At 40.9% G+C, this 20,779-nt stretch overlaps 1 protein-coding gene across 1 annotated transcript in view; it reads left to right on the forward strand.

Moving 5' to 3' along the window:
- The window catches only part of LOC144599819 (pterin-4-alpha-carbinolamine dehydratase 2-like), a 47,305-nt gene extending 26,971 nt beyond the window's left edge, over positions 1-20,334 (forward strand). The window contains exons 3-4 of the mRNA XM_078411069.1: positions 17,076-17,156; positions 18,776-20,334. Of these exons, the coding sequence (XP_078267195.1) occupies positions 17,076-17,156; positions 18,776-18,874 (180 nt within the window). The 3' untranslated portion in view covers positions 18,875-20,334. The remainder of the gene's footprint in view (positions 1-17,075; positions 17,157-18,775) is intronic.
- The last annotated feature ends 445 nt before the right edge of the window (positions 20,335-20,779 follow it).

The following is a 20,779-nucleotide window of genomic DNA, read 5'->3' on the forward strand; positions in this document are numbered from 1 at the left end:
AAAATGATGGAGTAACTCAGCGGGACAGGCAGCATCTCTGGAGAGAGGGAATGGGTGACGTTTCGGGTCGAGACCCTGCTCCAGACTGAGAGTCAGGGGAGAGGGAGGCACAGAAATTCTGTACTGAACTAAAGTACATCTGGCTTGGACTGATTTCCCTTTTGCAATTTTTTTGTGATTATGGTTCAGTTTCTGTAAAATTGGGTTATTGTGACTGATTAAAATGCCCAAATTACTTCAATTATAGCCAGAAGATTCAATTATACGTGCAAGACTGCCTCCACATTTTCATTGCACGGCTGGCGTTTTGATCTTTAAAGCAATGGGTAGCCAAATGTTGCCTCTCCGTTAATCCCAACCTGATCCGGTGAATATGGCTCAGAGGAGTAAGGATGCATCGCGACAGAACGTATATTAGAAATTGTTGCGGCTTCTTAAATTTTCATTTAATCAAAGTTGAAGAAGTACAGATTCTGGCCAAATTAAGGAAGGTTTCGTTGCCGGAATTGTACAATTATTTTAATTGGGTCTCAAGACAGATACCACGCAAAGTAATTGCACTTAATGACAGATCACATGACGAGATGTGAAAAATGTCAAACATCATTAAGTATGAAGCCTAAATACAGGACTGTATCCCAACCTCTTTCCTTTTTATTGGCAGCTCGGCTCAATGAAGTTAGTATGTTCCTACACTGCAAATATTTAGAGGATAATAAGACACCACTTAAATAATAGAGTTCTAATTTGCCTGATTAGTGTTGGAATTTGTCTAGAGCACACTGGTGGGGGAAAAAAAGCCCCTTCTTGAGGCATATTAAACATGAATTAATTAAGATTGCCAGAAGAATTGATTTGGAAAATTAGTCTTGAAATTCCTTGCGCTCATTTACTCGGTGGGAGTTTTTTTTGGGGATAGATTTTCTTCCAGAAATAAAGTAAAGCCAAATTTGTGGAGCCTGAATGATGCCCAGTACAATTTCTCACTTCCTGGTGCTGATTTAAATTTAGTTTGGACTTTCAAAGTCAGCAGGGGGAGGAGGTGAAGGGGGGGCTGGATGGGGCACGTTTATCCGAGCTGCTTTTAGTTGAGTTTAGAGGCATGGCGTTGAAACAGGCCCCTCGGCCCACTATGTCCGTGTCGACCATTGGTCTCCCATTCACGCTAGTTCCACTAGTTCAGTCAGAGCGTTGTGAATCTGTGGAATTCTCTGCCTCAGAAAGCAGTGGAGGCCAATTCTCTGAATACATTCAAGAGAGAGCTAGATAGAGCTCTTAAGGATAGCGGAGTCAGGGGGTACGGGGAGAAGGCAGGAACGGGGTACTGATTGAGAATGATGAGCCATGATCACATTGAATGGCGGTGCTGGCTCGAAGGGCCAAATGGCCTCCTCCTGCACCTATTGTCCATTGTCTATCCCACTTTCTCGTCCACTCCTTGCACACCAGGGGCAATTTTACAGCAGCCAATTAACCTACAAACCCGCACGTCTTTGGGATGTAGGAGGAAACCCATGCGATCAGAGGGAGGACGTGCAAACTCCGCACAGTCAGCACCCGAGGTCGGGATTGAACCCGGGTCTCTGGCACTGTGAGGCAGCAGCTCTACCAGCTGCACCCTTATGCTGCCTTCAATAAAAAAATTGGAGTTTGAAGAATTCGCCGTAAAACAAAATCCAATGGTTTTAGATTTTGCGATTATAAAATTGATATTTTTAAAGATTGGCCTTTTCTAATTACAGCGGAGGCAATGTTTTGGGTCGGGACCCGTCTTTTGACTGGTTGTAGTGGGGGGGGGGGAGAGAGTTGCAGGACAAAACCAGGATGTTTCCACTAGTGAGACAGTCTAGGACTAGAGGTCACAGCCTCAGAATTAAAGGACGTTCTTTTAGGAAGGAGATGAGGAGGAATTTCTTTAGTCAGAGGGTGGTGAATCTGTGGAATCCTTTGCCACAGAAGGCTTTGAAGGCCATCAGTGGGTATTATTTAGGCAGAGATAGATAGATTCTTGATTAGTACGGGTGTCAGAGGTTATGGGTAGAAGGCAAGAGAAATTGATTTGCCATGATCGAATGGCGGAGTAGTCTTGATGGGCCAAATAGCCTCATTCTATTCCTATCCCTTATGACCGGGGATAAAAAGGAGACAAAAGGCTGTGAGATAAGGAGAGAAGAGGGGTGAACTGTGAGACTAGAGGACGGGATGTTGGTGGAAGATCAATTGTATTCTGATTTTCTTAACATCCTTTTTTCCCTTAGAAATGAATCTAGCAGATCCAATTAGGAGATATTAACATTTTACTTCAGACTTTTAGACCATAGGCTTTAGAGATATAGCGTGGAAATAGGAACTTCAGACCACCAAATCCATGCCAACCAGTCATCTCCCTGTACAATAGGACTATCCTACACACTAGGGACAATGTAACCGATGTCAATTAACCTACAAACCTGAATGTCTTTGGAGTGTGGGAGGAAACTGGAACACCTGGACAAAACCCACGCAGTCACAGGGAGAATGTACAAACTCCGTACAGACAGCACCCATGGTCAGGATCGAACCTGGGTCTCTGGTGCTGTAAGGCAGCAACTCTACCACTGCGCCACCATGTTGCACATAATATTCTTTGATTTCCAGCTTTCTCTTTCCACCCTTTCTTGAATATGGGTATTGCCTTTACAAAATATAACAATTACTGTCGCAATGAAAGCAAAAATCTGCTGCGGTTAAGTTTATGCTTTTAAAATTAAGTGAATATGAACTAGTTTAAACAGCAAGAGTGGCAACAGGCAATGAGGCATGTTGACAGTCAGATGTGCCAGTTTAAGACGGGTGTACTTTGCTGAATCAGAACGGAGGTAAAGTTTTTGTCTTACCCCAACCTGATACTTGAAGGTGACAGGATTTTGTGAAATTGTTTTAAAACTTTGATGCAGTGGAGTAGTATGTTAGCAGTGGTCATGCGGATATTTCATAAGTTTATGTTTATAAGTGATGAATGAATGAATACAATACAATACAATACAATATATCTTTATTGTCATTGTACAGGGGTACAACGAGATTGGGAATGCGCCTCCCATACGATGCAATAAATTAATTAGCTAGTCAGTGTAAATTTATACTGGATGAATAATTTATAATGAATGAATGAATGAATGAATGAATGAATGAATAGGTTTATTGGCCAAGCATGTGCATTAACAAGGAATGTGCCTTGGTGCTCCGCTCACAGTGATAGGAGCAGAATTAGATCATTTGGCCCATCACGCCTACTCTGCCATTCAATCATGGGTGATCTATTGTTCCCTCTCAACCTCATTCTCCTGCCTTTGCCCATCACCCCTGACACCCCTGACACCCCTGACACCCCTGACACCCCTGACACCCCTGACACCCCTGACACCCCTGACACCCCTGACACCCCTGACATTTCTATTAGGGCCAGAGAACTGTCTGGACTATATTCTGTGGGAGTTGATTGCTGGTACAGTGGGCAGGCGGGCCAGATATTCACTGCATTTTAAGTGATCGAGGTGCTTTTTCCAATTCATTTAGTTTAGCTTAGTATCGTTTAGCTTGGCTTAATAGTTTAATTTAGTAGCTTATTTTACCTTAGATTGGTACGGATGTCAGAGGTTGTGGGGAGAAGGCAGGAGAATGGGGTGAGGAGGGAGAGATAGATCAGCCATGATTGAATGGCGGAGTAGACTTGATGGGCCGAATGGCCTAATTCTACTTCCATCACGTATGATCTTAGTTTCGCTCATTGTCACGTGCACTGAGGTAGAGGGAAAAGCTTTTTGTTGCGTGCTATCCAGTCGGCGGAAATCTTTTCCATGATTACAATTGGGCCATCCACAGTGATTCAGGAGAGAGGGAATAGAAACATAGAAAATAGGTGCAGGAGTAGGCCATTTGGCCCTTTGAGCCAGCACCACCATTCAATGCTGCTATTGAGCGAGTGCAGCATAGGTTCACTAGGTTAGTTCCCGGAATGGCGGGACTGTCGAATGTTGAAAGACTGGAACGACTGGGCTTGTATATACTGGAATTTCGAAGGGTGAGAGGGGATCTTATTGAAACATTAAGATTATTAAGGGATTGGACACGCTAGAGGCAGGAAACATGTTCCCGATTTTGGGGGAGTCCAGAACCAGGGGCCACAGTTTAAGAATAAGGGGTAGGCCATTTATAATGGAGATGAGGAAAAACTTTTTCATTCATAGTTATAAATCTGTGGATTTCTCTACCTCAGAAGGCAGTGGAGGCCAATTCTCCGGATGCTTTCAAGAAAGAGTTAGATAGAGCTCTTAATGATAGAGGAGTCAGGGGGTATGGGGAGGGGGCAGGAATGGGGTACTGATTGTGAATGATCAGCTACGATCACATTGAATGGTGGTGCTGGCTCGAAGGGTCGAATGGCCTACTCCTGCACCTATTGTCTATTGTCTATTGTCAATATGATCATGGTTGATCATCCAAAATCAGTACAGCGTTCCTGCTTTTTCCCCATATCCCCTGATTCCGTTAGCCCTAAGAGCTAAATCTAACTCTCTCTTGAAAACATCCAGTGAATTGTTCTCCACTGCCTTCTTTTTTTATTTAAAAAAAAAAAATTAAAAAATTATTTTATTTTTGAAAAGCATATGTACAGATAGAAATAAAAGACAAATTTGTTGCAAAGTTCTTAAATAGCTTCAATTTTAAAATTTTTAAAGAGAGAAAATAAAAAATAAAGAAGAAAGAAAAAAAAAACTAAAAACTATTGGGAAGAGAGAATAATAAATTTTTTAAAAAAAGGTATAACTATAAAAATTAAAGGGGGTAGATCCGGGAGACAATAACCACAGTTGTACATCCAACCCTAAGCTCAAGTTTCAACTTTAAATTTTAAATTTTAATTTTAGTCCTGTGTCAAACCCATTTACTTTTCTAAAAATTCAATAAATGGAGACCATATTTTAAAAAATAAATCAGGTTTGTCAATTAAGGCAAATCTTATTTTTTCCAAATGCAGGGTCTCTGACATTTCCGTAGTTCACATTTTAATTGTGGGGGTTATTGGTTTTTTCCAAAATTTAAGTATTAATTTTTTCGCAGTTATTAAACTGTAATCAAGAAAATGTACCTGACTTGTTGTAAAGTTTGTAGTATGTTCTGATAATCCTAATATAATTCATTTTGGATCCATATCCAATTGCTTGTCGATAACTTTAGAAACTATTTAAAAAATATCCAACCAGAAATTTTGCATTTTTATGCAAGTTACGAAAATATGAGTTAAATTAGCTTCTTGAAATTGACATTTATCACAAATAGGAGAGATACTAGAAAAAATCCTATTTAATTTTGTCTTCGAATAATGTAATCTATGTATTATTTTAAATTGTATTAAAGAATGTCTAGTATTTAATGAACATTGGTGTATATGTTGTAAACTTTCACCCCATATATCTTGCATTATGAGTTGGTTCAATTCGTCCTCCCATGCTCGTCTATCTAAGTCAGTATCTAAGAGAGTATTATAAATAAAGGATATTAATTTATTTGAATTATAATGTCGATTCAGGCATAAATCAAGAGTTTCTGGACCTCTAAATTTATATTCTTGCATGTGTAATTTTACATAATCTCTAAGTTGTAAATATCAAAAATAATTATTAACATGTAATCCGTACTTCTGCTGTAAATCCTGAAAAGAAAGAAAAGTTCCCTTATGATAAAGGTCTCCCACCCTTTTAATTCCATAACTTTTCCATTGAGCAAAACCTCTATCTAAAACAGACGGTTTAAAAGAAGGGTTATTCGCAATAGGGAGGAAAGCAGATAATTTACTCAGTTTTAAAGTAAGTTTTAATTGTTTCCAGGTACGGATAACACTGTGTATAATCGGATTACCTCCATATGTTTTTTTATTTAAATTTATTGGAGCTAAGAGGATCGCACCAATATCAAATGGTAAACAATCCTCTTTCTCCATCTTTAACCAATCCGGTTGTTGATCAGTGTCATCCAACCAGCAGGTTATATTTTTTAATATTAACCACCCAATAATAAAATAAGAAGTTAGGTAAGGCAATTCCTCCATTAGTTTTAGACTTACATAGATGTCTTTTATTTATTCTATGAGTCTTGTAGTCCCAAATAAAATTAGTAATAATTGAATCGATTTAAAAAAAAAAACTTTTTTGGAAGATAGATCGGAATTGCTTGAAATAAGTATAGTAGCTGTGGAAGAAAGATCATCTTTATAGCATTACTACGGCCAACTAATGATATAGGTAGTGTTTTCCAAAATTGGATATTTCTGTGTAATTTAGTAAGTAAAGGAGGAAAATTTAATTTAAATAAAGAAGTATATTTCATAGTCACGTAAATTCCAAGATATTTAAACTTTTCATAGGCAATTTTAAAAGGAAATTGTTGAAGTATGGCCGGATTGTGCTCCATTATTGACATAATTTCACTTTTGTGCCAGTTAATTCTATAACCTGAAAATGAACCAAATTGAGTTATGAGATTTAATAAATTCGGAATGCTAATTTCTGGATTTGTAATGTATATTAATACATCATCCGCATATAAAGAAATTTTATTGGTTGTATGTTTAGTGTTATAACCGTGAATATCTGAATTTGATCTAATACTCTCAGCAAGTGGTTCTATAACGAGGGCAAATAGAAGCGGAGATAGTGGGCATCCTTGTCTACAACCCCTAAATAAATGAAATTTGGATGACAGCATTTGATTAGTTAATATTCTAGCTGTTGGGGATGTATATAAAAGTTTCACCCATGAACAAAAATTTTCACCTAATTGAAAATTTTCCATCACTGAGAAAAGATAGGGCCATTCTACTTGATCAAATGCTTTTTCAGCATCTAGCGAAATGATTGCTAAATCTTCGTTTAATAGTCTATTTGAATATATTATATTGAACAAGCGTCTCAAATTGAAAAATGAATATCGTTTAGCTATAAAGCCTGATTGATCGGGGTGTATCAATTTATCTATAACTAGACTTAATCTATGAGCTAAGATTTTCGCGAATATCTTCTGATCAGTATTTAAAAGAGCTATCGCTCTGTACGAACCAGGGCCTTCAGAATCCTTATCTTTTTTAGGAATAAGTATTATTGTTGATTCAGTCAGAGTTTGTGGTAATCTCTGTTGTTTAAAGGCGTAACTATATACAGTTTGCAAACGTGGAGCGATCAAATCACTAATTTTTTTATAAAATTCATTATTTAAGCCGTCTGGGCCAGGAGTCTTCCCATTTTTCATGGATTTAATGGTCTCTTCAACGTCTTTCATAGTTATTTCTGCGCCCAGTGAATTTCTGTCACTCCCATTCAAACCAGGGAGGTTACATTCCTGCAAAAAGTTTTGCATCTGCGCAGAGCTATCTGTTATTTTTGATGAATATAATGTCTGATAAAATTGCAAAAATCTCTGATTAATATCCTTGGGTAGTTTAAGCAAATCTCCGTTTTCTGATCTAATTTTATGAATTGTAGAATCATCTTCTAATTTACGGAGTTGACGTGCTAGCAATTTCTGTGGTTTATCTCCAAATTCAAAATGTTTTTATTTAGTATATTGAAAAAGCCTTAAAATGTGAGCTGAGAGTATATAATTTAACTTATATTTGAGAGCTGCGATTTTATTATGTATTTCAATAGAGGGAGCGATGGCATTTGTTATGTCTAACTGTTTTATCTGACTTTCTAGCTCATGTTGTTCAACCCGCTTCTTCTTGTTTTGAGACGCTTGAAAGGCAATAATACATCCTCTCACAAACGCTTTAAATGTTTCCCAAAGCAGGGACGCAGGTGTTTCAGGGAGGTCATTTGCGTAAAAAAAAGTTTCAATTTGCGATTTAAGATAGTCATAACATGCTGTTTCATTTAAAATTTGAGGATTAAATCTCCAATTAGTCTGTTTCCCCGTTACTCCTTGAAGTTTTACCTTAAATGTTAAAGGGGCATGATCGGATATAATAATATTATGATATTTTGAATTATACGTATAAGGAATAAGTTTGGAGTCCACCAAGAAATAGTCAATTCTTGAGTAAGTTTTATGCACTGGTGAATAAAATGAATACTCTCGGCCTGAAGGGTTTTCAATTCTCCAAACATCTTTTATATTTGCACTATTTATATAAGAGTTTAATAATTCACACGACTTGGATTTTGTTTTCCTTTGAGTTGACGATCTATCCAAGTAAGGATCTAATGTACAATTTAAATCTCCTCCAATTATCAAGTTATATTGTCCAAATTCTGGAATGGTATTAAATATATATTTTTTAAATAACGGATTATCAAAATTTGGTGCGTAGACATTCACCAATATTAATTTTGTGGAGTATAGTTCTCCCACTAATATAACATATCTACCTTCAATGTCAACTATAGAGGAGGTATGTATAAATGGTATACCCTTACGAATTAAAATGGCAACACCTCTTGATTTAAAGGGAAATGATGAGTGAAATAATTTATCAATCCATTTGCCTTTCAATCTATTATGCGCTACATTTTTGAGATGCGTTTCCTGAAGGAACATTATATCAGCATCAATAGATTTTAAATGTGAAAGTACTTGACCTCTTTTAATTGGTTCATTAATACCCTTGACATTCCAACTACAAAATGTAATACCTTTACCCCCTGTTTTCATAGTAGTATCTTGCATCTTAACCGATAAATAGTCTATAATAAAGCAAATGGCCTGGCACCCGAACTACAACATTTTTCTTGAATGAAGGGTGGATGATCTTTTGTACTACGTAGAATGTCTCCCGGCAATATCTCCCAAAAGTATATAAATTCAGAAAAATGACATAATAATAAAAATTAAATCTAAAAAAAAAATCAATATATAAAAGGCTAAAAGAGTGCAGGAAAAAAAAAGAAACAACTAAAACTACAACTACAATTAGTGCAGTTAGTGATAGCCACCCTAAGGTGGCAAAAAATCTAAGGACTTCCGTGGGATGTAAAAAAAAAATAATACTAGCTCCGTTTTTTAACGAAGTTGTTGTTTTTTTTTAAATAAAAGAGAGTTAAACGGGGCAGGCCCGAAACTAATTAGTCTATAATAAATCGATTTTTCTGTCTAAGATATATTAATTAAGTGTTCGAAGTAAAGTTTACATAAATCAAATATTACTTGTACTTCTTATTAGTAATGATTAATAATAATATATATGTTTTTTGATTAATAGTAATTAGTTACGCTTAATATTCGTATAGTATATACACTAAGCTTAAATCTTTAGATTTTAATATCTTAAAGTCCAATCAGTTGTCTGCCAATTAATAAAGCCGTGAAGTCATATTCAACCCTTCAGCGACCTTTCGATCTCCCGAGCGAATTTCAGTGCTTTATTGTGGTCAGTAAAAAAGGATTCTGTTTGATTGTAGGTAACTCGGAGTTTTGCTGGATACAACATACCAAATCTGAGCGATGGGATCTTCCTAAGAATAAATCTTGACTCATTGAACAGTGCTCTTTTCTTGACCACCTCAGCAGGGTAATCTCTGAAGATGCGAATCTCATCGCCTTGAAATGATAAAGTTCTGTTGCTAGCAATTCTCGACAGCATATCTTCTAAAACGTGAGGATAATGCACCTTCAGTATCAAATGCCTTGGAGGGGCGTTAACACCTGGACGTGCTCTCAGTGCTCTGTGGGCTTGATCCAGCAAGGGCTTTGAATCCACTTTCAAAACTTCTTGTAACAGCTCAGCAGTAAAGTCACGAAGGTTTTTAGCTTTCTCTTTACCTTCTTTAACTCCAAGAATTCTTAAATTTTGTCGTTTAGAATGACCCTCTAGGTCAGTACATTTTTCAGTTAATTTCAGTAATAAATCAGATAAACGCTGAGTCTCCGTCAATACTGCTTTTGTTGTTTCAGCACTCGTCTCGGCTAAGGCTTCCAACTCACATATAGCCTCGTCATGTTGTTGTATTGACGCAGTGATGTGGTTCACCCTACCGGAAAAATCGGAGTCCAACTTTTGTAGCTTGGAGGTTACTTCCTCCATGTGTTCATTCATGATTTCACATATTTCAACCTTTGATGAAGCCAACTGGTCCTTAACAATAGTTAGTATTTCCCCCTTCATTCCTTTAAGCGATACTAATTCTGTGGCAGAGAATAACATACAGTGCAAGATAAAGTCCGATTAAGAATATTCCACGGGTCTCCAATGAGGTAGTTGGGAGGTCAGGATGAACAGGTTAAAAGACTGATGATCAGATGGTGTGGGGGGAGGGGATTAGGATTTAGCATGGGAGTTTTAAAAGATATCTGATGCGCAAGAAACATAACCTTGAAAACTCAGCGTTGTAAATCTTGCACTTAGAAATTCTTTAGAGCAGCCTTGTCCATTAGACATTGCCGATTTTAACCACATGGATTAACTTTGGGAGAAAAACTCTTGAGTGCAATGAACGGGAATATATGTTTGTTTAACAGACGTGTATCATCAGTGAGAGAAGATATGAGAGTAAATTATGAAGTGATATGACATTTAATTCTGATTTAGTTTTAGCGTAGTTTGGTGAAACAGCATAGAAACACCTGGAGAAAAGACGAGATTGCGGAGCATTTGGATAGCAGGAACAGGATCGTTCCAAGTCAGCATTGATTTACGAAGGGGAAATCAAGCTTGACTAATCTTCTGGATTTGTTTGAGGATGTAACTAGGAAAATTAACAGGGGAGAGCCGGTGGATGTGGTGTACCTCGACTTTCAGAAAGCTAGGTCCCACATAGGAGATTAGTGGGCAAAATTAGAGCACATGGTATTGGGGGTAGGGTAGTGACATCGATAGAAAATTGCTTGGCAGACAGAAAGCAAAGAGTGGGATAAATGGGTCCCTTTCAGAATGGCAGGCAGTGACTAGTGGGGTACCGCAAGGCTTGGTGCTGGGACCGCAGTTATTTACAATATACATTAATGACTTGGATGAAGGGATTAAAAGTACCATTAGCAAATTTGCAGATGATACAAAGCTGGGTGGTAGTGTGAACTGTGAGGAAGTTGCTATGAGGTTGCAGGGTGACTTGGACAGGTTGTGTGAGTGGATGGATACATGGCAGATGCAGTTTAATGTGGATAAGTGTGAGGTTATCCACTTTGGTGGTAAGAATAGGAAGGCAGAATATTATCTGAATGGTGTCAAGTTAGGAAAAGGGGACGTACAATGAGATCTAGGTGTCCTAGTGCATCAGTCACTGAAAGGAAGCATGCAGGTACAGCAGGCAGTGAAGAAAGCCAATGGAATGTTGGCCTTCATAACAAGAGAGGTTGAGTATAGGAGCAAAGAGGTCCTTCTGCAGTTGTACAGGCCCTAGTGAGACCGCACCTGGAGTACTGTGTGCAGATTTGGTCTCCAAATTTGAGGAAGGATATTCTTGCTATTGAGGGTGTGCAATGTAGGTTTACTAGGTTAATTCCCAGAATGGCGGGACTGTCATATGTTGAAAGACTGGAGCAACTAGGCTTGTATACACTGGAATTTAGAAGGATGAGAGGGGATCTTATCGAAACATATAAGATTATTAAGGGGTTGGACACGTTAGAGGCAGGAAACATGTTCCCAATGTTGGGGGAGTCCAGAACCAGGGGCCACAGTTTAAGAATAAGGGGTAGGCCATTTAGAATGGAGATGAGGAAAAACTTTTTCAGTCAGAGAGTTGTGAATCTGTGGAATTCTCTGCCTCAGAGGGCAGTGGAGGCCAATTCTCTGAATGCATTCAAGAGAGAGCTAGATAGAGCTCTTAAGGATAGCGGAGTCAGAGGGTATGGGGAGAAGGCAGGAACGAGGTACTGATTGAGAATGATCAGCCATGATCACATTGAATGATGGTGCTGGCTCGAAGGGCCGAATGGCCTACTCCTGCACCTATTGTCTATTGTCTATTGTCTATAACCCACGTGGTCACAGGGAGAATGTAGAAACTCCATTTAGACAGCACCCATGCACTTCAGCCTCTGAATCCGTGCTGACCATCGATCACCCGTTCCATGCTATCCCATTTTCTCATCCACTCCCTACACACCAGGGGCAATTTACAGAGGGCCAATTAACCTACAAAGCCGCACGTCTTTGGGAAGGCCTAAGGAAACCGGAGCACCCTGGAGGGAACCCATGCGTTCAGTGGGAGAACATGCAAACTCCACATAGATAGCACCCGAAGTCAGGATCGAACCCGGGTCCCTTCTAATATCCTTATGCCAGGCTCCGAATGATGTAATTAATACAGGAAGGTCAAGGGAAGTTAGGTGCTTGTATTTCTCGTGGAAGTGACCACAAATACCAAGATGATTATATCTCAGGAAGACCTTAATTAAACGTGTGGTAATCCTGGAGTGGAAGATGTGGTTTCAAAAATGAAAATCGGGACAGTGAGTTTTGAGTAAACAGATTACTTTTGAAAGATCATATGAAGTAACTATTTCTGTCTAGTTCGTGTTTATGTTGGAGATGCAGCATGGAATCTGAGGTGCAGTGAATCTGCATCCTTCCTTTCAGCTTGCAAAATGTTGCCCAGAACATTTGATATTTCAAAGTAAAGTCGTTGTAACCGAGAAAATGGAGAGCATAAAGAAAGTATTGTAGATCCTGAAAGAAAACAAAATGGCCTAGAAATTCCGTGGCAAAGCCTGTCAGTGAATTGTTACTAAAATTCGATAGCACTACGCCACCCACAGACCATATTACAACTTGCTATTGCCCAACTTTTGGTCATTTGAGAGATGCAACACGGAAACAGGCCCTTCAGCCCACCGAGCCATGCTGTAGGGCAGCACAGTGTTGCAGTGGTAGACACCAGGGCTCAATCCAGACAACGGGTTCTGTTTGTACGGAGTTCTTACATTCTCCCCATGACTGCGTGGGTTATGGCCGGGTGCTTTGGTGTCCTCCCACACTCCAAAGACGTGCAGGCTTCAGTTGCATTTGTAAACTGTCCCTCGGGTGTAGTACAGTGCTTGCGTATGGAGTGATCTCTGCTTGGTGCGGACTTGGTGGGACGAAGGGCCTGTTTCTGCGCTGTATCTCTAAAGTCTAAAGAGTCCATGCTGACCACCGATCACCTGTTCACACTAGTTCTCTGTTGTCCCACCTTCTCCACCATTCCCTCTGACATTTAATTCTGCTTGTTTTGGTTTAGTTTAGGGGTGCAGCATAGGAACAGGCCTTTCGGCCAACTGAGTCCACGCCGACCATAGATTACCCATTGGCACGAGTTCTACGTTATTCCACCTTCCCACCTTCTCATCCACTCCCGACACACTAGGCGCCATTCTGCAGAGGCCAATTAACCCACAAAGCCGCACGTCTTTGGGATGTGGGAGGAAAGCAGAGCACTCAGAGTCCACCAGCTGCAGCACTGTGCTGCACAGAGGGTGATTTGCACAAATGGAGATAATTAATGGGCTGGATGAACTGCCCAATGGCTTGAAATTTGATCTAAATATTATAAAGAGAAACACTTCCTCGGGGAACAGAGAATAGTTTATGATGTAAAATGGAAATTAGTTCCATGAAACATTTGAAGGTTTCCTGAGGTATGCCGGCATATCGGTGCGTAATTGCTGGATGTTTCCTTACCCAGTAATTGCAGAGCAATCAGCAGCTCGAACGAGGGTTTCAAATAAAGACAGAAAAGCCTCTATTAAACTGTAGTACTGATTTTAACGAAGGAACTCGTTGAAGACTCTTTTTTCCTTGTCAGTACATTTCAAAGATTATTAGTCACATCAAGTGTAGCAAGGAACAGCAGATGCTGGTTTCAACCGAAGGTAGACACAAAAATAGCTGGAGTAACTCAGCGGGTCAGACAGCATCTCTGGAGAAAAGGAATAGATGACGTTTCGGGTCGAGACACTGCTGCAGACTAAAACATCACCCATTTCTTTTCTCCAGAGATGCTGTTTGACCCGCTGAGTTACTCCAACTTTTTGTGTCCATCTTCATCATCATCGTCTATAACCCTCGTTTCTCTTTTCTCTAACTAGTCTGAAGAAGGGTCTTAACCCGAAACGTCGCCCATTCCTTCTCTCCAGAGATGCTGCCTGACCCACTGAGTTACTCCAGCATTTTGTATCCATCTTAGTCACATCAAAGTGACTCCACTGTCACTTATTAGCAAGGTGTGTTGCTACCTACTTACATCGCAACCAGCATTTATGCAAAATATAAAGTAAGTTTTTTAGTTTAGAGATACGGCTGGAAACAGGCCACTCGGCCCACCGAGTCCCTGCCGACCAGTGATCCCCATACACTAGCATGATCCTACTCACTTGGGACAATTTACAATCTTTACTGAAGCCAATTAACCTACAAAACCTGTACATCTTTAGAGTGTGGGAGGAAACCGGTGCACCTGGAGAAAACCCACGCGGTCACAGGGAGAACGTACAAACTCCATACAGACAGCACCCAAAGGCAGCAACTCTACCGTATGCCACCGTGCCGCCCCTTTTGAAAATGATAAAATCTAATACCTCTACACTCGATGGTTCACACTAGTTCTACGTTATCCCACTTTCTCATCAACTCTGTACACACCAGGAGGAATTTCCGGAGGCCAATTAACCCACAAACCTGTGCATCTTTGGGATGTGGGAGGAAACTGGCAATAAATGACTTCATTGTCACATTAAATTTCCTTTTTTTTGGCATACAGTTCCATAAAAATGTTAATATACACAGGCACAATCTTACTTATGTACAAGAGTGTAAGAATAGTAGATTACACTGAGGCAGTACACAACAGTCTCCATCTTGTATTGCCTTGAATTTTTTTTTAGCAAATATATATGTAATCAATTATTGCAATAGTATATACAACACAAAACAATATCAAACAAACCCACCATCAAAATCCAAAATCACCCAATTATATAAACAAATATTCTTATATGGTACATTCTTAAACAACTATATTACAATCCTTGTCAAGGACCCCTGTGGTGCCCAGCGGTCCCGGAAATCCCCCAAGACGCCCGTGGACAGCGCTAAGTTCCTCTCTCGTAACCCCGGAAAATCTCGGGCTCGTCCGCCTAGCACCGTGACTCGCGGATGGCCAGCTTGGCCAGGCCCAGGAGCAACCCAACCAGGACATCTTCAGCTCCGCCCTCTCCCCTAGGGAGAGGGATGTCCAAAGATGAGGTTGGTGGGTGTGGTGCAGCCAGAAGGTAAGGAGCAGCCCATTGGGTTGAGTATTGGTGAACAGAGGGGTTAGACTGCACCAGGTTGTCCTCTAGTTCCTCGCTATTCTTCATGTGTGAGGCCAGACAAACCGTGAGCCGGAGATTCAGACCACTTGCAGACTGTTGATGAAGTGGCTGTGAGAGGGAGTGCCTGGCCTCGACGGGGGAGTGGGCCGCTGGAGGCCCTGCAGCAGCCTGGGGCTCGGCTGGACCGGGCACCGCACCGAGAGGCCGAGCACGTGGACCGGATGCGGCCTACAGCGGTGGAGCAGCGGCGGAGGACGCCAAGGCTACCCTTGGTCAGGCCCACCCTGCAACGCCGCCAGGACAATGGACCTTCATGATCTGGTCAATAAACCCCCTGCACTAACAACAACTGGGACTTGAAATTGCCGCCAAACTAGGGACTCTGTACACTGCCTCAGTATATTACTGCTATACTCTTGTACTGTATCTGATATGCTTATCTAAGATGTATGCAAGTGCTTTTGTATAGTGATATTTGCACTGAACTGCATACAAAGATAAATTTCACTGTACATGTGCCAATAAAGTGCCATTTAAACAAAAGTCCTGCATTGCTGAGGTCATATGGTCATAAGACATAGGAACAGAGCTAGGCCATTCTGCCCATTGAATGTCTGCAGTATGTTCACAGGCTTGAGTGGGTCAGTATCAGCCTGGCACTTGAGGGGATGCATTGGAGTGCCTGTGCTTCTCTTCAAAACTCATGTGATTCAAACTGGACTTCAGAAAGTGCTATTACAATGAATTATTTTTTGAAAATGATGCGTATTTTGTTTTGCGTGTTATAAATTGAATTTTAGCTGTTGCCAATTTTATCATTTAAAAAAAAAAAAAGTGAATAAGCCAAACCAAAATCACTTGTCAATTTTTATCAAACTTCTGTGGGTGATGTGAAGTAGATGCGTAAGTGGGGTGACATAGAACCAGTGTGGACAAGTGATCAATGGTCGGCATGGACACATGGACTCCCTCCCGGTTCCACCGACCGACAAGCCTTCAGGTCCTCCAAATTCACCGAATCAGTGATCCTTGATTCTCTGTCGTGAGAAAATAACTGCAGATGCTGGTACAAATCGACGGTATTTATTCACAAAATGCTGGAGTAACTCAGCAGGTCAGGCAGCATCTCAGGAGAGAAGGAATGGGCGACGTTTCGGGTCGAGACCCTTCGATTCTTGATTCGCTATCTATTGAGATCAAGCAAAATCTAGAGATTCTTAATTGAGAGTTTGATGCAAGAAGCATTAGGGGTGGCACGGTGGCCCAGCGGTAGAGTTTCTGCCTTACAGAGCCAGAGACCCGGGTTCAATCCTGACTATGGGTGCTGTCTGTACGGAGTTTGTACGTTCTCCCCGTGATCTACGTGGGTTTTCTCCAAGTCACCGGTTTCCTCCCACACTCCAAAGGCGTGCAGGTTTGCAGGTTAATTGGCTTGGTATAAATGTAAATTGTCCCTAGTGTGTGTAGGATAGTGTTAATGTGTGGGGATCGCTGGTCGGCGCGGACTTGGTTGGCTGAAGGGCCCGTTTCTGTGCTGAGTCACTAAACTATATTAAACTAGACTAAGCGAAACAAAGCACTCTGAAACATTAAAGATGAGCATGCTGTAAACTTGACTCAACGTTTGTTTTAAATGAGATAAAATTGGTTTCTTTTTAATTTAAGAGGGTAAAGTCAGGCACAGATTTTTATTGTACTATTACCCATTAAGGTTTATTAAAATGTGCTTTGCACTTAACCATTGATACTCTAGAATGGTGGTTTTTAATTTGAGGTTGTTAACTTTATGTCCAAACTGAATCTTGTTGCAGGCCTTTGGGTTCATGACGCGTGTGGCTTTACAAGCAGAGAAAATGAATCATCACCCGGAATGGTTCAACGTTTACCACAAGGTAACATGAGCGATGGTGGGTTTTATGGCCCGACGTTGTGTATTAATTCAGTCTGCAGCAGTCTGAAGATGGGTCTTGACCCGAAACGTCACCCATTCCTTCTCTGCCTGTCATAGAAACATAGATACATAGAAAATAGGCGCAGGCCCTTCGAGCCAGCACCGCCATTCACTATATGATTATGGCTGATCATCCAGAATCAGTACCCCGTTCCTGCTTTCTCCCCATATCCCTTGCTTCTGTTAACCCTAAGAGCTAAATCTAACTCAAAAATTTGACTTTATCTAACTGTCCCACTGAGTTACTCCAGCATTTTGTGTCTATCGTTGGTTTAAAGCAGCATCTGCAGTTCCTTCCTGCATTCAACATGTACCTCCCTCCTTTCAAAGCCCTTCGTGCAAAACCAGCGACGTCCGTACCAACACACCATGTTTCCACAGCACACCAGAGACCTGTAAACATTATCTCAAGAGAGTCAAGAGTGTTTTATTGCCATGTGTCCCAGATAGAACAATTAGATTCTTACTTGCAGCAGCACAACAGAATATGTAAACACAGTACATGATAAACAATATAATAAACGAGAGAAAAAGAAGTTCAGTGTGTGTGTGTATATATATATATATATATATACACATACTCACATATACATATACTGTACGTATTTGTATACGTTCTAGGAGTCCCAGGTTTCCTCCATTGTCAGAGTGAGGCTAAATGGAAATCGGAGGAACATCATCTCATGTTTCATCTCATATTTCATCTCACATCTCATCTCATATTTTGCTTGGGCAGCTGACAACCAGCAGTATGAGTATTGATTTCTGTAACTTCAAGTAACCCTTGCATTCCCTCTCTCCCCATCCCTCCCCCACCCAAGTGGCAAATGCTGTACCTCTTTTCATGAAGGGCTATAGGGAAAATGCTGGGAACTATAGGCCGGTGAGCTTAACATCAGTAGTTGGTAAGTTAATGGAGAGTATTCTGAGGGATAGGATATACGGGCATTTGGACGGGCAAGGGCTGATTAGGGATAGTCAGCATGGTTTTGTACGTGGGAGGTTGTGTCTCACAAATCTGATTGATTTTTTTGAAGACGTAACCAAAAAGGTTAATGAGGGCAGAGCTGTAGATGTCGTGTACAAGGACTTCAGTAAGGCGTTCGACAAGGTTCCGCATGGTAGGCTGCTCTGGAAGGTTAGATCGCATGGGATCCAAGGAGAGATAGCTGAATGGATAGCAAATTGGCTCCATGGAAGGAAGCAGAGGGTGATGGTGGAAGGTTGCATCTCAGACTGGACGTCTGTGACAAGTAGTGTGCCTCAGGGTTTGGTGCTGGGCCCTTTACTATTTGTCATCTACATCAATGATTTGGATGAGAAGATACAGGGCAAGATTAGCAAGTTTGCTGATGAATCAAACGTGACCACGGTTGGCCCGGCAAAACGGATAATCCGGCAAGGCTCTGAAACCAAGGGTCCGGAAAATCGATGTTGGATCTGTACCGAAATTAATTTGGCCCCACTTTAGTTTAGTTCCGAGATCACTTCTTTGACTAAAGTGGAATGGTGTCTCAATCATGCATTTAATATAAATTGACATTTATTTCTCTCCCCCAGGTCCAGATCACTCTCCTGACCCATGACTGCGGTGGTCTCTCTAAAAAAGATATTAAGCTGGCAAAGTTCATCGAACAAACTGCTGCTTCACCCAATTAGTTGTTTTTGTGCCTTTTTGTCTTTCAGGCGGGAAGAAGGGGGGTTTGCATAAAATATATCTTTTAAGCTCACGGTGAACACGTTAAACATTCAGATTGGGAAGAATAATGGAATGTGTAATCCCCTCTTTAAATTCCTTCACAAATTAAGGTCATGACTGCTGTGAATAGTAATGCAGTGAATAGCAAGTTATTTTGAAACTGTATTCTCAATGGTTCAACAATACTTTATTGCCATGTACCTTGATGCGGTGAAATTCTTGGTTACAGGTACATTTTAATAAAATTCTACCACACATGTACACAATCGTACTTAAGTACAAGAGTGTAAGAATAGAAGATTACATTGAGGCAGTACACAAGGGGACGGTGGCGCAGCGGTAGAGTTGCTGCCTAACAGCGCCAGAGACACGGGTTCGATCCCGACTATGGGTGCTGTCTGTACGGAGTTTTTACGTTCTCCCTGTGACCGCATGGGTTTTCTCCGGGATCTCCGGTTTCCTCTCGCACTCCAAAGATGTGCAGATTTGGAGTGCAGGTTAATTGGCTTGGTGTAATTGCAAATTGTCCCTCGTGTGTGTAGGATAGTGCTAATGTGCGGGGATCACTGGTCAGCACGGACTCAGTGGGCCGAAGGGCCTGTTTCCGTGCTGTGTCCCTAAACTAAAGGAAACTAAACTAAAGAGACGTCACATTTCCGGCGGCCATCTTGTATCTTCGAGTTTCAAAGTTCTTAAAAATATAGAGTCTTAACTTGCCCTTGTAGGCCCATTGTCATGGCAACGGCACTAGGCTGGAGTTGCTGATCACTGGAATTATTTTTTACTGAATATACACTTTGAAAGCAGCAAAGTAAATGCATTAGACTTGTATCTGAAATGCTGTTGAGGGAGTATTTGGGTATTATAAAAATATTAAATGTTGGAAAGACTCGGCAGTTCAGGCAGCATTTGTCGCACGAGAAACAGCTGACATTTCAGGGCAGAGACTCGTCATCCAAATTTGTGTTGCTCTTTCCACACATGCAACCTGACCTGCTGAACATTTCCAACTCTCTATGTTTTTTATTTCAGGTTTATAGACAATAGACAATAGACAATAGGTGCAGGAGGAGGCCATTCGGCCCTTCGAGCCAGCACTGCCATTCAATGTGATCATGGCTGATCATTCTCAATCGGTACCCCGTTCCTGCCTTCTCCCCATACCCCCTGACTCCGCTATCCTTAAGAGCTCTATCTAACTCTCTCTTGAATGCATTCAGTGAATTGGCCTCCAATGCCTTCTGAGGCAGAGAATTCCACAGATTCACAACTCTCTGACTGAAAAGGTTTTTCCTCATCTCAGTTCTAAATGGCCTACCCCTTATTCTTAAAGGGGTAGGCCATTTAGAACCAGCATCTGTAGTTTAAAAAAATATATCTCATTACCCGCGTGTTATATTGGATTTAGTTTGTACAAGACTTGAGAAATAATAAAGACGAATAGGAATATCCGCTTTGTTGGGTGCATTTCTTTCAGTATAAATAAAATGTTGAGAATTGCAAGTATGCATTTTTTCTTTCTTTTATCACAAAGTGTGCCCTACCTTGTTGCTTTGCTTGGTGGTGCAGCGGTAGAGTTGCTGCCTTACAGTGCCAGAGACCCGGGTTCGATCCTGACTACGGCTGCTGTCTGTATGGCATTTGTACGTTCTCCCCGTGACCGCATGGGTTTCCTCCGGGTGCTCCGGTTTCCTCCCACACTCCAAAGCCGTACAGGTTTGTAGGTGATTGGCTTCTGTAAATATTGCCTTCCTGTCTGGGGATGTGCCTGGAGCCTGCAGGTTCCTGACGCATAACGTTACCTATCCATGATCTCCAGAGATGCTGCCTGACGTTCTGAATTACTCCAGCATTTTGTCATTTTT

Source organism: Rhinoraja longicauda, chromosome 14, assembly GCF_053455715.1.
Source record: "Rhinoraja longicauda isolate Sanriku21f chromosome 14, sRhiLon1.1, whole genome shotgun sequence".
Classification (NCBI taxonomy): Eukaryota; Metazoa; Chordata; class Chondrichthyes; order Rajiformes; family Arhynchobatidae; genus Rhinoraja; species Rhinoraja longicauda.